Source organism: Bombina bombina, chromosome 1, assembly GCF_027579735.1.
Source record: "Bombina bombina isolate aBomBom1 chromosome 1, aBomBom1.pri, whole genome shotgun sequence".
NCBI classification, from domain to species: domain Eukaryota; kingdom Metazoa; phylum Chordata; class Amphibia; order Anura; family Bombinatoridae; genus Bombina; species Bombina bombina.
Genome location: NC_069499.1, coordinates 76,348,590 through 76,364,172, shown reverse-complemented (window position 1 = coordinate 76,364,172; position 15,583 = coordinate 76,348,590). Strand labels below are relative to the sequence as shown.

The 15,583-nt window shown below is 38.5% G+C and overlaps 1 protein-coding gene across 1 annotated transcript in view; it reads left to right on the top strand.

The window, feature by feature from the left end:
* LOC128644856 (cholesterol 24-hydroxylase) overlaps positions 1-14,948 on the top strand; it is a 156,544-nt gene extending 141,596 nt beyond the window's left edge. Inside the window, exons 13-15 of the mRNA XM_053697477.1 lie at positions 12,659-12,747; positions 12,853-12,919; positions 14,650-14,948. Coding sequence (XP_053553452.1) covers positions 12,659-12,747; positions 12,853-12,919; positions 14,650-14,799 — 306 coding nt within the window. The 3' untranslated portion in view covers positions 14,800-14,948. The remainder of the gene's footprint in view (positions 1-12,658; positions 12,748-12,852; positions 12,920-14,649) is intronic.
* The last annotated feature ends 635 nt before the right edge of the window (positions 14,949-15,583 follow it).

Below are 15,583 nucleotides of genomic sequence, written 5' to 3'. Positions count from 1 at the left end.
GTCCTGTCTCAATGGAAGTTTCCACGGTGGCAGAGAGGACACGTCCACTAGATTCGCATACCAAGTCCTGCGTGGCCACGCAGGCGCTATCAGGATCACTGAAGCGCTCTCCTGTTTGATTTGAGCAATCACGCGTGGGAGGAGAGGAAACGGCGGAAACACATAAGCTAGGCTGAACAACCAAGGCACTGCCAAGGCATCTATCAGTTCGGCCTGAGGATCCCTTGACCGGGATCCGTATCTTGGAAGCTTGGCATTCTGTCGGGACGCCATCAAATCCAATTACGGTCTGCCCCATCTGAGAATCAATGAGGCAAATACCTCAGAGTGAAGTTCCCACTCCCCCCGGATGAAAAGTCTGTCGACTTAGAAAATCTGCTTCCCAGTTCTCTACTCCTGGGATGTAGATCGCTGACAGATGACAAGAATGGGCCTCTGCCCAACTGATTATCTTGGATACCTCTATCATCGCTAAGAAACTCCTTGTTCCCCCTTGATGATTGACATATGCCACAGTCGTGATGTTGTCCGACTGGAATCTGATGAATTTGGCCAAAGCCAACTGAGGCCATGCCTGAAGCGCATTGAATATTGCTCTCAATTCCAGAATATTGATTGGAAGAAGAGACTTCAATTTGAGTCCAAACACCCTGAGCCTTCAGGGAGTTCCAAACTGCACCCCAGCCCAGAAGGCTGGCATCTGTTGTCACTATTTCCCACGAGGGTCTGCGGAAACAAGTCCCTTGGGACAGATGATCCGGTGACAACCACCAAAGAAGAGAGTTTCTGGTCTCTTGATCCAGATTTATCTTAGGAGATAAATCCGCATAATCCCCATTCCACTGTCCGAGCATGCACAGTTGCAGTGGTCTGAGATGAAAGCGAGCAAACGGAACGATGTCCATTGCCGCTACCATTAATCCAATTACTTCCATACACTGAGCCACTGATGGCCGAGGAATGGACTGAAGTGCTCGGCAAGTATTTAGAATCTTTGATTTTCTGACCTCCGTCAGAAATATTTTCATGGCTACCGAGTCTATCAGATTTCCCAAGAAAGGAACCCTTGTCTGTGGGATAAGTGAACTCTTCTCTATGTTCACCTTCCAGCCGTGAGTTCTCAGAAAAGACAACACTGTGTCTGTGTGAGATTTTGTCAGATGATATGTTGACGCCTGAATCAGAATGTCATCCAGATAAGGTGCCACCGCTATTCCTCATGGTCTGAGAACCGCCAAAAGAGATCCTAGAACCTTTGTGAAGATTCTGGGTGCTGTGGCCAATCCGAATTGATAATGTTTGTCTAGAAAGGCAAACCTTAGAAACTGACGATGATCCTTGTGGATAGGAATATGTAGGTAAGCATCCTTCAAGTCCACGGTAGTCATATATTGACCCTCCTGGATCATTGGTAAAATTGTTCGTATTGTCTCCATCTTGAATGATGGAACTCTTAAAATTTTGTTTAGACACTTGAGATCTAAAATGGGTCTGAACGTTCCCTCCTTTTTGGGAACCACAAATAGCTTTGAGTAAAAACCCCTGTCCCTGTTCCAATTTTGGAACTGGACAAATTACTCCCATAATAGAAAGATCTTTTACACAGCGTAAGAACGCCTCTCTTTTTATCTGGTTTGCAGATAGCTTTGAAAGATGAAATCTCCCTCTTCGGAGAAAGTCCTTGAATTCCAATAGATAACCGTGGGTCACTAGTTCTAGTGCCCAGGGATCCTGAACATCTCTTGCCCAAGCCTGAGCAAAGAAAGAGAGCCTGCCCCCTACTAGATCCAGTCCCGGATCGGGGGCCGCCCCTTCATGCTGTCCTAGGAGCAGGAGCGGACTTTTGGGATTGTTTACCCTTATTCCAGTTCTGATTAGGTCTCCAGACCGACTTAGATTGGGTAAAATTCCCTTTCTGCTTTGAGGAAGAAGAAGCGGGGGGTCCTCCTTTAAAGTTCCGAAAGGAAAGAAAATTATTCTGTTTACCCCTCATTTTAACCGATTTATCCTGAGTTGGGTATGGCCTTTACCTCCTGTAATATCAGAAATGATTTCCTTCAATTCTGGCCCAAAAAGGGTCTTACCTTTAAAGGGAATAGCTAAAAGCTTATGTTTTGATGACACATCAGCAGACCAAGATTTGAGCCCCAATGCTCTACGTGCTAAAATAGTAAATCCTGCATTTTTTGCCACTAATTTAGCAATTTGAAAAGCGGCATCAGTAATAAAAGAATTAGCTAGCTTGAGAGCCTTAATTCTATCTAGGGTAGTTGACATAACTGCAGCCATCTCCTGCAGAGTAAAGGAATTAGACGCACTAGAAGTACTTGTCGTCGCTTGTGTAGGTGTTAAAGGTTGTGACACTTGGAGAGAATTGGATGGCATATCCTGATTCACTTCAGACTGAGAATCATCCTTAGGCACACTTACTTTATTTAAAATATGCTTTTTACATTGTAAAGCCCTTTCAGTACAAAAAGTTACACAATGTAAGAGGGGGTTGCACAATAGCTTCTAAATAGGGTTGCACCGATACCGATACTAGTATCGTATCGGTGCCGATACCAAGTATTTGCATGAGTACTTGTACTCGTGCAAATGCACCGATACTTAAACCGATACCTCCAATTCCTACCCATACACCATCTTGTGGCATTTTTCAAACTGCATGTTCCCATTTCATTTTAAGCTGGAGTGGAGACTTAACTAAAAATTGTTCTGCCAATACAAATTGCTGTTATTTTTATTATTGTACATCAGAGCAGCTTTCTAACCCATGCAGTAGTGTGAAAAGTGAAAGACTGTTCAGCTTAGCGTTAAATGTCCTTGCTGTTAGCAGAAACAGACTTATAGCTGAACATGCAGAGTGCTTCTGTTCCTTAATAAGAATTTTCCACTAACTTTTGAAAAAATATTCTAATTGCTAGATTGCCTGTTATACTGCTAGTTCTCCTCTTACACAATTATGCTCAAAACATACTGTACTCTGAGGAACATCCTTAGCCAGGGCTGGACTGGGAATAAAAAGCAGCCCTGGAAATTTATGAAGACCAGCCTATTTTCTGTTGAGTCAGTAGAATGCAAATGCCCCATTTTTCTCAAAGGGGATTACTGGGATACTCCTTCCCCAATATTATTTTCAGAATTAAATTATATTACTTTGTATTAAGTACAAATGTCAGATTGATGAGTTATATAGGCACCCTAAAACCCAATTGCATCCAGTAATCCACCCTTTAAAGTGTTGCTTTCCAGCCCTAGCTGCTGCAGCTGTTATTTATTGTTGTTATTATTGTTATTGTAATATTTTTATTTATAAACATGTTCTGTAAACTTTGTGACAACAAGCACATAAAACTGTTTTATTATTTCAAAATGTCTTTTGAGATACAGTTCATATTATAAAGAAGTGATCTTAAATCATTACTCTGTAATGTGCTAGGTAAACTGTCATGACATAAAAAAGAATCGGTAATTGGTATCGGTGAGTATTTGAAAAAAAGTATCGGTACTTGTACTCGGTCTTAAAAAAATGGTATCGGTGCAACCCTACTTCTAAACACATAGAACAATGAGAAACCTCAATGTCAGACATGTTGAACAGACTAGTAATACCACAAAAGTCATTTAAACACTTATTTATAGCATAAAATAAACATTAGAAAAAACGTGTACTGTGCCTTTAAGAAAAGAAAAAGTGAACAATTTTTCCAAAATGCACAAAAAACGTTAAATTATTCCCAAATTTAACTTAAATATTGTTGGTTAATCCAAAAATTACTGCACCCAGAAGCAAAGGCAGAAATAAGGCTTTAGAAGTACTTATATCAACATCTAGTCAAAAGATAGATAAAAATACCATCTACACCTACCTGCTCCCAGAGTACTTCGAATCAAGTTTCCAACCCTTCAGACCAGCTTCACAGTCCAGGAGCCACGAGTTACTGTTTGCTGCTGCTAAGCCTGAGGAAAATGCGCCAAAAATAGGCTCCGCCCCTTAAGGTCAAAAGTTGGAGTAGGCCCAAACAACACCGCATGGGAATGCAGTTTTGCACTAAAGTAGAAATACACACACAATACAACCCTCAAGCATAAAAACAATAAGTTTTAAGTGCCAAAAATAAAAAACATAAAACATCGTTTTTAACATTGTCTCCCATGTCACATATTGCCCAAATATCAACTAATGATAAATATAATATAGGGACTCCAGTAACACCCCTCTTATTAAAACAGGTTTTACTGCTTACCCCATCCCCATACAGGCAAATAATGCGAGCCAGTTCTGATACACCAAGTCTCCTCAGAAAAAAGGCTGCACATACCTTAATGCTACTTGTAGCATGAAACCGGTCTCCACACTGAAGATGTCTCATGATTACCTTCAGAAATCTTGTGGGAACCAGCGTGGATCTTAGTTACAAATGCTAAGATCATTAAACCTCAGGGCAGAAATCTTCTTCCATATCCCCTGAGGAAAATAGTACGCACCGGTACCATTTAAAATAAAAAACTTCTTGATTGAAGAAACTAAAACTAACACCTCACTTTACCATGTCTTCCTAGTATAACACAGGCAAAGAGAATGACTGGGGGTGGAGGGGAAGGGGAGGGGCTATATATACAGCTCTGCTGTGGTGCTCTTCGCCACTTCCTGTTAGCAGGAGGTTAATATCCCACAAGTAAGGATGAAATCCGTGGACTCGTCATATCTTTGTAAAAGAAATACATATACAATATACACATATAAACACATATACAGTATACACATAAATATATAAATACATCTGTACACACATATAAACACATATACAGTATACACATATAAACACATATACAGTATATACATATAAATACATAAATACATCTGTACACACATACAGATGTACAATGCACTTATATGTATGTCTATATTTGTTTACATATGCATTTATGTGTATATATGTCAGTAAATACATATACAGTATACACATATAAATACATATACAGTATACACATATAAATACAAACATACATCTGTACACACATATAAATACATATACAGTATACACATATAAATACATATACAGTATATAGATATACATACATCTGTACACACATATAAATACATATACAGTATACACATATAAATACATCTGTACACACAAATAAATACATATACAGTATACACATATAAACACATATACAGTATATACATATAAATACATAAATACATCTGTACACACATATAAACAAATTACATACTTAAGTACAGTATAGTTAAAACATAGCCAGCAGAGGACATTACACTCCTAGTAGGAGGTAGAATAGTACTGGGCTTTTGTTTACAGAGATGATATAAAGAAGCATCTGTATATAAAGTGATAGACTAAAGATATCCGATTACCAGCAAGCTCAAACCATTTTGATGGGTTGTGGTTTCAAAGAACAAAACCAGCTATTTCAAATATAAAAATAAACCAAAAAGATCAATTTCTCATAGATTTTGCATCTGGTATAACAAGTCATTGTAAGCCAATTAAAGTAAAGACAATTTTACAGTACACTGTTTCTTTAAACATGCAATAGACTTTCCTTAATGCTTTGTAAGAAATTAAATATTGTACGTGAAAGTTTAAAATGCATAAACGTTAAGTTTCAACAACAAATTTAGCTTAAAGAGATATTAAACAGTGCTTCTTTGGTAAAAAACAAATATGTTAAATCAAAGAACACCTTAAAAAAACACAGATTGTGTAAAAAAAACAAAAAAATAATACTGTATTATATACAATATTGAGGTAGCGCCACAACTAAGCCAATAATAAAGATCAATATGCAATGAAAACGGAGTTGCAGGTGAGCAGCACAAATGTACTCCAAAATCAGACAATAAAATAACGGTGATATTGTGCTGTTAAAAAGTTCAGTGAATCACATTGATATAGTCCCCTTTAAGCAAGGAAAAAAGTTATTTCAATATCAGAAAAGAGAAACATATATTCTTGACTTCCCTTTTAGAGAGTTCTTGTTTTGGTATGTGTGTTAGCCGTGCAGCTCCCTTCCAATCACTGGTGTGATCTCCGTGAGACGAGGATATGTAGGCAAAAATCTGTAGAAACAGAAAGGGGGATGGAGCGCAGCCAAGGGAAAACACACTGATCTAAGTGCAGATTAAAACAAATTTTCCACTTTTATTCACAACAATAAAACCATCAAGATGTACACTTACAGACTTCACCCTCAAACATATGAGGTATGTAATAGCACTTCGTTTAAGATGTTCAAATCAAGGCAAAACGATATGCTGTATTGTCCAAAAAACTGTTCGTATCCCACTGAGAGCAATACACTAAGCCCACTGTTAGTGTTAGACTGTCCAGGGTGTTTCTGTCCCTTTGTAGCTTATCAATTGCACATAAGGTTAAATCTCCAGTGTCACAAAATATATTAGTGCAAATACGGAATGGGCCATGATAAAACTCAGGGATATTGTTATCAAACGTAAGGAGGAGGTAAAATACCGTGGCAGCGGGGTTCTGTAATCAAAGCCGGCTATAAGAAACACCGCTGCACACAGCTCACCTAAACCTCGTCAATGAGATGGGCATGGCCTTACGCGTTTTGCTGGGCTCCTCCCAGCTTCGTCAGAGGCAATGTGTAAAAAAAACAGCAAACAACTTTTTTTCTTGCAAAATTAGCACTTAGAAAGTCTCAGTGTAGCACTGCCCCCCCCCATGTGATATGAGAGCTGACATCTTTGAAACTTCAAGTGAAAGTAAATCCTAGCGTTTTACAAACGCTAGGATTTACTTTTGAAACAAATAAAGGGGACTACATGAAGTATCTTATACTTCATGTCGAAAGCTCCTTTATTTGTTTCAAACGATTGCTGTTCTCAGCTGCTATAGCAGCCCACAGCTAAAAAAAATCCGGCTCCCATGGGCGCCAAGCCGGATTTACCGCACGGCTATTGGGTAAAAGGTGAAAACGTCACCTCTTAGGAAAACAAATTTTTTAGCCGTGGGCTGCTGTAGGAGCTAAGAACGGTGATTGATTGAAACAAATAAAGGAGCTTTCTACATGAAGTATCTTATACTTCATCATGAATGAAAGTCCCCTTTATTTGTTTCAATAGTCAATCCTAGCGTTTGTAAAATGCTAGGATTTACTTTCACTTTAAGTTACATTCTGACTGATCTAGGTATGAGCAAGTCTGACTCCCTGTTATCGAGTCTATTCACTTAAAGGGACAGTATACACCAATTTTCATATAACTGCACGTAATAGACACTACTATACAGAAGAATATGCACAGATACTGATCTAAACATCCAGTATAAAACCTTTTAAAAACTTACTTCGAAGCTCCCAGTTTAGCACTGTTGATGAGATAGTCTGGGACACCCACTGAAAGGGGCTGGGTAAACAAAAAGAGCAGACACTCCCCACCTCCCCCCTTCTCTACATATGAAAAGACAGACGGCTAGATTTGGAGTTTGGCGTTAGCCGTGAAAACCAGCGTTAGAGGCTCCTAACGCTGGTTTTAGGCTAACTCTGGTATTTGGAGTCACTCAAAAAAGGTTCTAACGCTCACTTTTCAGCCGCGACTTTTCCATACCGCAGATCCCCTTACGTCAATTGCGTATCCTATCTTTTCAATGGGATCTTTCTAACTCCGGTATTTAGAGTCGTGTCTGAAGTGAGCGTTAGAAATCTAACGACAAAACTCCAGCCGCAGAAAAAAGTCAGTAGTTAAGAGCTTTTTGGGCTAATGCCGGTTCATAAAGCTCTTAACTACTGTACTCTAAAGTACACTAACACCCATAAACTACCTATGTACCCCTAAACCGAGGCCCCTCCACATCGCCGCCACTCTATTAAATTTTTTTAACCCCTAATCTGCCGACCGCCACCTACGTTATACTTATGTACCCCTAATCTGCTGCCCCTAACACTGCCGACCCCTGTATTATATTTATTAACCCCTAATCTGCCCCCCACCACGTCGCCGCCAGCTACCTACAATAATTAACCCCTAATCTGCTGACCGCAAAGCGCCGCCACCTACATTATAGCTATGTACCCCTAATCTGCTGCCCCTAACACCGCCGACCCCTATATTATATTTATTAACCCCTAATCTGCACCCCTTAACATCGCCTCCACCTGCCTACACTTATTAACCCCTAATCTGCCGAGCGGACCGCACCGCTACTATAATAAAGTTATTAACCCCTAATCCGCCTCACTAACCCTATAATAAATAGTATTAACCCCTAATCTGCCCTCCCTAACATCGCCGACACCTAACTTCAATTATTAACCCCTAATCTGCCGACCGGAGCTCACCGCTATTCTAATAAATGTATTAACCCCTAAAGCTAAGTCTAACCCTAACACTAACACCTCCCTAAATTAAATATAATTTTAATCTAACAAAATAAATTAACTCTTATTAAATAAATTATTCCTATTTAAAGCTAAATACTTACCTGTAAAATAAATCCTAATATAGCTACAATATAAATTATAATTACATTGTACCTATTTTAGGATTAATATTTATTTTACAGGCAACTTTGTAATTATTTTAACCAGGTACAATAGCTATTAAATAGTTAAGAACTATTTAATAGCTACCTAGTTAAAATAATTACAAAATTACCTGTAAAATAAATCCTAACCTAAGTTACAATTAAACCTAACACTATACTATCATTAAATTAATTAAATAAAATACCTATAATTACCTGCAATTAAACCTAACACTACACTATCAATACATTAATTAAATACAATATCTACAAATAACTACAATGAAATAAACTAACTAAAGTACAAAAAATAAAAAAGAACTAAGTTACAAAAAATAAAAAAATATTTACAAACATAAGAAAAATATTACAACAATTTTAAACTAATTACACCTACTCTAAGCCCCCTAATAAAATAACAAAGACCCCCAAAATAAAAAATGCCCTACCCTATTCTAAATTACTAAAGTTCAAAGCTCTTTTACCTTACCAGCCCTGAACAGGGCCCTTTTCGGGGCATGCCCCAAGAAGTTCAGCTCTTTTGCCTGTAAAAAAAAAACATACAATACCCCCCCCAACATTACAAACCACCACCCACATACCCCTAATCTAACCCAAACCCCCCTTAAATAAACCTAACACTAAGCCCCTGAAGATCATCCTACCTTGTCTTCACTTCACCAGGTATCACCGATCCGTCCTGGCTCCAAAATCTTCATCCAACCCAAGCGGGGGCTTGCGATCCATCATCCGGTGGCTGAAAAGGTCCAGAAGAGGCTCCAAAGTCTTCATCCTATCCGGGAAGAAGAGGCGATCCGGACCGGCAACCATCTTGATCCAAGCGGCATCTTCTATCTTCATCCGATGACGACCGGCTCCATCCTGAAGACCTCCACCGCGGACCCATCTTCTTCCGGCGACGTCCAACTGAAGAATGACGGTTCCTTTAAGGGACCTCATCCAAGATGGCGTCCCTCGAATTCCGATTGGCTGATAGGATTCTATCAGCCAATCGGAATTAAGGTAGGAATATTCTGATATCAGCCAATCAGATTGAGCTTGCATTCTATTGGCTGATCGGAACAGCCAATAGAATGCCAGCTCAATCTGATTGGCTGATTGGATCAGCCAATCAGATTGAACTTGATTCTGATTGGCTGATTCCATCAGCCAATCAAAATATTCCTACCTTAATTCCAATTGGCTGATAGAATCCTATCAGCCAATCGGAATTCGAGGGACGCCATCTTGGATGACGTCCCTTAAAGGAACCGTCATTCTTCAGTTGGACATCGCCGGAAGAAGATGGGTCCGCGGTGGAGGTCTTCAGGATGGAGCCGGTCGTCATCGGATGAAGATAGAAGATGCCGCTTGGATCAAGATGGTTGCCGGTCCGGATCGCCTCTTCTTCCCGGATAGGATGAAGACTTTGCAGCCTCTTCTGGACCTCTTCAGCCACCGGATGATGGATCGCCAGCCCCCGCTTGGGTTGGATGAAGATTTTGGAGCCAGGACGGATCGGTGATACCTGGTGAGGTGAAGACAAGGTAGGATGATCTTCAGGGGCTTAGTGTTAGGTTTATTTAAGGGGGGTTTGGGTTAGATTAGGGGTATGTGGGTGGTGGTTTGTAATGTTGGGGGGGGTAGTGTATGTTTTTTTTACAGGCAAAAGAGCTGAACTTCTTGGGGCATGCCCTGCAAAGGGCCCTGTTCAGGGCTTGTAAGGTAAAAGAGCTTTGAACTTTAGTAATTTAGAATAGGGTAGGGAATTTTTTATTTTGGGGGTCTTTGTTATTTTATTAGGGGGCTTAGAGTAGGTGTAATTAGTTTAAAATTGTTGTAATATTTTTCTTATGTTTGTAAATATTTTTTTATTTTTTGTAACTTAGTTCTTTTTTATTTTTTGTACTTTAGTTAGTTTATTTCATTGTAGTTATTTGTAGGAATTGTATTTAATTTATTTATTGATAGTGTAGTGTTAGGTTTAATTGTAGGTAATTGTAGGTATTTTATTTAATTAATTTAATGATAGTATAGTGTTAGGTTTAATTCTAACTTAGGTTAGGATTTATTTTACAGGTAATTTTGTAATTATTTTAACTAGGTAACTATTAAATAGTTCTTAACTATTTAATAGCTATTGTACATGGTTAAAATAATTACAAAGTTGCCTGTAAAATAAATATTAATCCTAAAATAGCTACAATGTAATTATAATTTATATTGTAGCTATATTAGGATTTATTTTACAGGTAAGTATTTAGCTTTAAATAGGAATAATTTATTTAATAAGAGGTAATTAATTTCGTTAGATGTAAATTATATTTAACTTAGGGGGGTGTTAGTGTTAGGGTTAGACTTAGCTTTAGGGGTTAATACATTTATTAGAATAGCGGTGAGCTCCAGTCGGCAGATTAGGGGTTAATAATTGAAGTTAGGTGTCGGCGATGTTAGGGAGGGCAGATTAGGGGTTAATACTATTTATTATAGGGTTAGTGAGGCGGATTAGGGATTAATAACTTTATTATAGTAGCGCTCAGGTCCGCTCGGCAGATTAGGGGTTAATAAGTGTAGGCAGGTGGAGGCGACGTTGTGGGGGGCAGATTAGGGGTTAATAAATATAATATAGGGGTCGGCGATGTTAGGGCAGCAGATTAGGGGTACATAGGGATAATGTAAGTAGCGGCGGTTTACGGAGCGGCAGATTAGGGGTTAATAATAATATGCAGGGGTCAGCGATAGCCGGGGCGGCAGATTAGGGGTTAATAAGTGTAAGGTTAGGGGTGTTTAGACTCGGGGTACATGTTAGAGTGTTAGGTGCAGACGTAGGAAGTGTTTCCGCATTGCAAACAATGGGGCTGCGTTAGGAGCTGAATGCGGCTTTTTTGCAGGTGTTAGGGTTTTTTTCAGCTCAAACAGCCCCATTGTTTCCTATGGGGGAATCGTGCACAAGCACGTTTTTGAGGCTGGCCGCTTGCGTAAGCAACTCTGGTATAGAGAGTTGAAGCTGCGTTAAATATGCTCTACGCTCCTTTTTTGGAGCCTAACGCAGCCTTTATGTGGACTCTCAATACCAGAGTTATTTTTTTGGTGCGGCCAGAAAAAAGCCGGCGTTAGCTTTTCGGGTCGTTACCGACAAAACTCCAAATCTAGCCGAGATAACATAAACAGGAGCCTGCTGGAGTCTGTAAACACGTGTATGCATCTGACACTGTGGGGCTTGGTTAGGAGTCTAAAAATCAGCACAATGTTCTTAAAAAATAAGCAAAACTATACATTTTTATAAAAACACTACCAGATGGGCTATATAAATGAATAATCTACAAAACATTTATGCAAAAACAAAACTAGTGTACAATGTCCATTTAATAGTAACCAGCCTAGAAGTTTTATGACATCAAGCTAAGATAAACCTTCCTGCAGAGGCCCCTCCTCCTTGTAAGGCTGTGACTGGAAGTAAAGGACAAGCACAAATCTAGTTTAAAAAAAAAAAGTTAAAATCTATTTAAATAGAAGAACAAAAATATTGCAATTACTTCTATTAAGTATAAGACACAGCTTAGTGCTTTTTTTATTACAACAATGAAACAGACTCTTTAAAGGGACAGTCTAGTCAAAATTAAACTTTCATGCTTCAGATAGGGCATGGAATTTTAATCAATTATCCAATTTACTTTTATAATCAAATTTGCTTTGTTGTCTTATTATTCTTTGTTTAAAGCTAAACCTAGTTAGGCTCGTATGCCAATTTCTAAGTCCTTGAAGGCTGCCTCTTATCTCAGTGAATGTTTACACTTTTTCACAGCTAGATAGCTCTAGTTCATGTGTGCCATGTAAATAACTGTTCTCACGCCAGTGGAGTTACTTATGAGAGGGCACTGATTGACTATAATGCAAGTCTGTCAAAAGAACGGAGATAAGGGGGCAGTCTGCAGAGGCTAACATACTAATATAACAGTGTTGGTTATGCAGAACTGCGGTATGGGTAATAAATAGATGATCTATCTTTTTAAACAATAAAAATTCTATAGTAGACTATTCCTTTAACTCCCCCTTTAATAAAGCTACTATTTTGTCCATATTTACACAAAAAACAATGTATTTATGAGTTTAATCACAGCTATGTATCACTCTGCCCACAGTTTAACTCCTATGTAATGGGAAGAATGGAGCAGTTTTTTAAAGATCCCCTCACCTTTGATCCTGACAGATTCAGTCCAGATGCTCCCAAGTAAGTACCTGAATTTTCTGCAGTATTCCCATAATCGCTGATGGCTTCTAGTTTGTATTTTACTGGTGGCTTATTTACTTTTTATATTTTCTTTTCGCTGCACAGGCCATATTTTACTTATTTCCCATTTTCTTTGGGACCACGTTCCTGTATCGGTCAGGTGTTTGCTCAGGTAAGAAAGGATTTGGTTACAAACACATGTAAATGTTGTCAGGTTTGGCATAAATATTTATTTGGGAATTCACCAAGGAATTTAAACATTTAAACCTTTATGCCAAGGTTGTCCGATATTTTTTTACATAGAGAAGACCAGCTACTCATGGCCGAATTTACTACTGGCCGCATTACTTATTGCACATATTTATGCTAAAGATAAAGCCTCAAAACAAAATGACATTATAATCACATTTAATTCAAAATCATGTATACAATTTGTATAAATGTATTACAGTTAACATTCCAACTATTTATAGAATTATGTACAAATACACAAGCTCCTTGGATGGCCAGATCAGACCCACTAAAAGTAAACAGCAATGTTTCAGCAGTTTTCCAATAGATTAACATATCAACACTGTCTGAACATTAGTAGAAAAGATTAACACCTTATTTGCTGCAATTGTTTTTCAATAGTTAAACTCCACCCCCTGCTTTCCTTAGCTGGAGGAGCCAATCCGGACTTGCTTCTGGAGAAGACAGGGCTTGTCACTGTCATTGTGTTGTGACCATTGTTTGGCTTCAGAAGAAGTGATCAATAATGAACTGCAAATTAGGGACAGATATGTGGCAGGTTTAGCCTTGTGAAGCCTGCCATGTATATACATATGTATGTACAGAGGTATTTATACGTGTATATATGGCTGTAAATATATAAATACAATACATCTGTACACACATATATACTTATATAGACACTGGAGCCCTTTTCATTTAAAGGGACAGGAAACCCCAAAATGTTCTTACATTATTTGGATAGAACATACAATGTTAAACATCTTTCCAATTTATTTCTATTATCAAATTAACTTAATTCACTTATTATCCTTTGCTGAAGGAACAGCGTTGCACTACTGGCTAGTAGCTGAACACATCTAATTAGCCAGTCACAAGAGACAAATGTGTGCACCAATCAGCAGCTAGCTCCCACTAGTGTAGGATATGTGCGTATTCTTTTTCATAAGGAATACCAAGAGAACGAAGCACATTTGAAAATAGATGTGAATTTAAAAGTGTCTTAAAATGACATGCTCTATCTAAATCATGCAAGTTTAATTTTGACTTTTCTATTTTTTAAAAGGGACAGTCAAGTCCAAAATAAACTTTCATGATTCAAATAGGGCATGTCATTTTAAACTTTCCAATTTATTTTTATCACCAATTTTGCTTTGCTCTCTTGGTATTCTTAGTTGAAAGCTAAACCTAGGTAGGCTCATATGCTAATTTCTTAGACCTTGAAGGCTGCCTCTAATATGAATGCATTATACCAGTTTTTCACCACTAGAGGACATTAGTTCATGTGTGTCATATAGATAACATTGAGCTCATGCACATGAAGTTACCTAGGAGTCAGCACTGATTGACTAAAATGCAAGTCTGTCAAAAAAACTGAAATAAGGGGGCAGTTTGCAGAGGCTAAAATGCAAAGTAATTACAGAGGTAAAACGTGTATTATTATAACTGTGTTGGTTATGCAAAACTGGGGAATCGGTAATAAAGGGATTATCTATCTTTTTAAACAACAAGAATTCTGTTGTTGACTGTTCCTTTAAGCAGATGAAAACGTGTAAAAGCATATTAATGCAATATTCATATTTAATAAAGTGATATACTGTGTATTTACTGAAACATTTTCACATTCCCCTTTTTTTACATGAATTAAAGTTACCATTTCCTATTCTGTAGATGGAAGCCAAAGTGGTGATGACAAAACTTCTGCAGCGATTTGAGTTCCAGCTGGAGGAAGGACAGAACTTTAAGATATTAGATACAGGGTCCCTTAGACCCATGGACGGGGTAATGTGCCGACTGACACCACGGAGAAGCAATAGATGAAACACTGACCTTAAAACTGCTACATTGGTTCCCAGCCATTTTATTTTTACATTGGGACACCCTTGATGTTCATTAGACATTTGTATCAAACATTGACTTAATTTTAGATGCACAATAAACACAAGACAAATAAACAGAAATGAAAATACTGTGAACAAGCATATATAGGAAATGGTATACAGTGTATCTCAAAATTATAATTTGTTTTTGCTTAAAGAGACATTGGCCTCTAGTTATCAATGTCTGTCGGACCTGATCCAATAGTGCGGATCAGGTCTGACACACATCGCTGAATACGGTGAGCAATACGCTTGCCGTATTCAGCATTGCACCAGCAGCTGACAAGAGCTTCTGGTGCAACGCCGCTCCCTGCAGACTCGCGGCGATGTCTGTCTGCCTGCTCAGAGCAGGCGGACAGGTTATGGAGCAGCGGTCTTTGTGACCGCTGCTTCATAACTGCTGTTCCTGGCGAGTCTGAAGACTCGCCAGAAACACGGGGCATCAAGCTCCATTCGGAGCTTGATACATATTCCCCATTGTATTCAGTTTTATTTTTAGCTTTATATAAAAGGACATTTCTTTCATGTAATTAGCAAGAGTCCATGAGCTAGTGACGTATGGGATATACATTCCTACCAGGAGGGGCAAAGTTTCCCAAACCTCAAAATGCCTATAAATACACCCCTCACCACACCCACAAATCAGTTTAAATTACTTTCTTGGAAAGTTTTGTTCCTTTTGGCCATCTCTTCTGCTAGAAGAGTTTCTGAGTTATCTGCTCTTT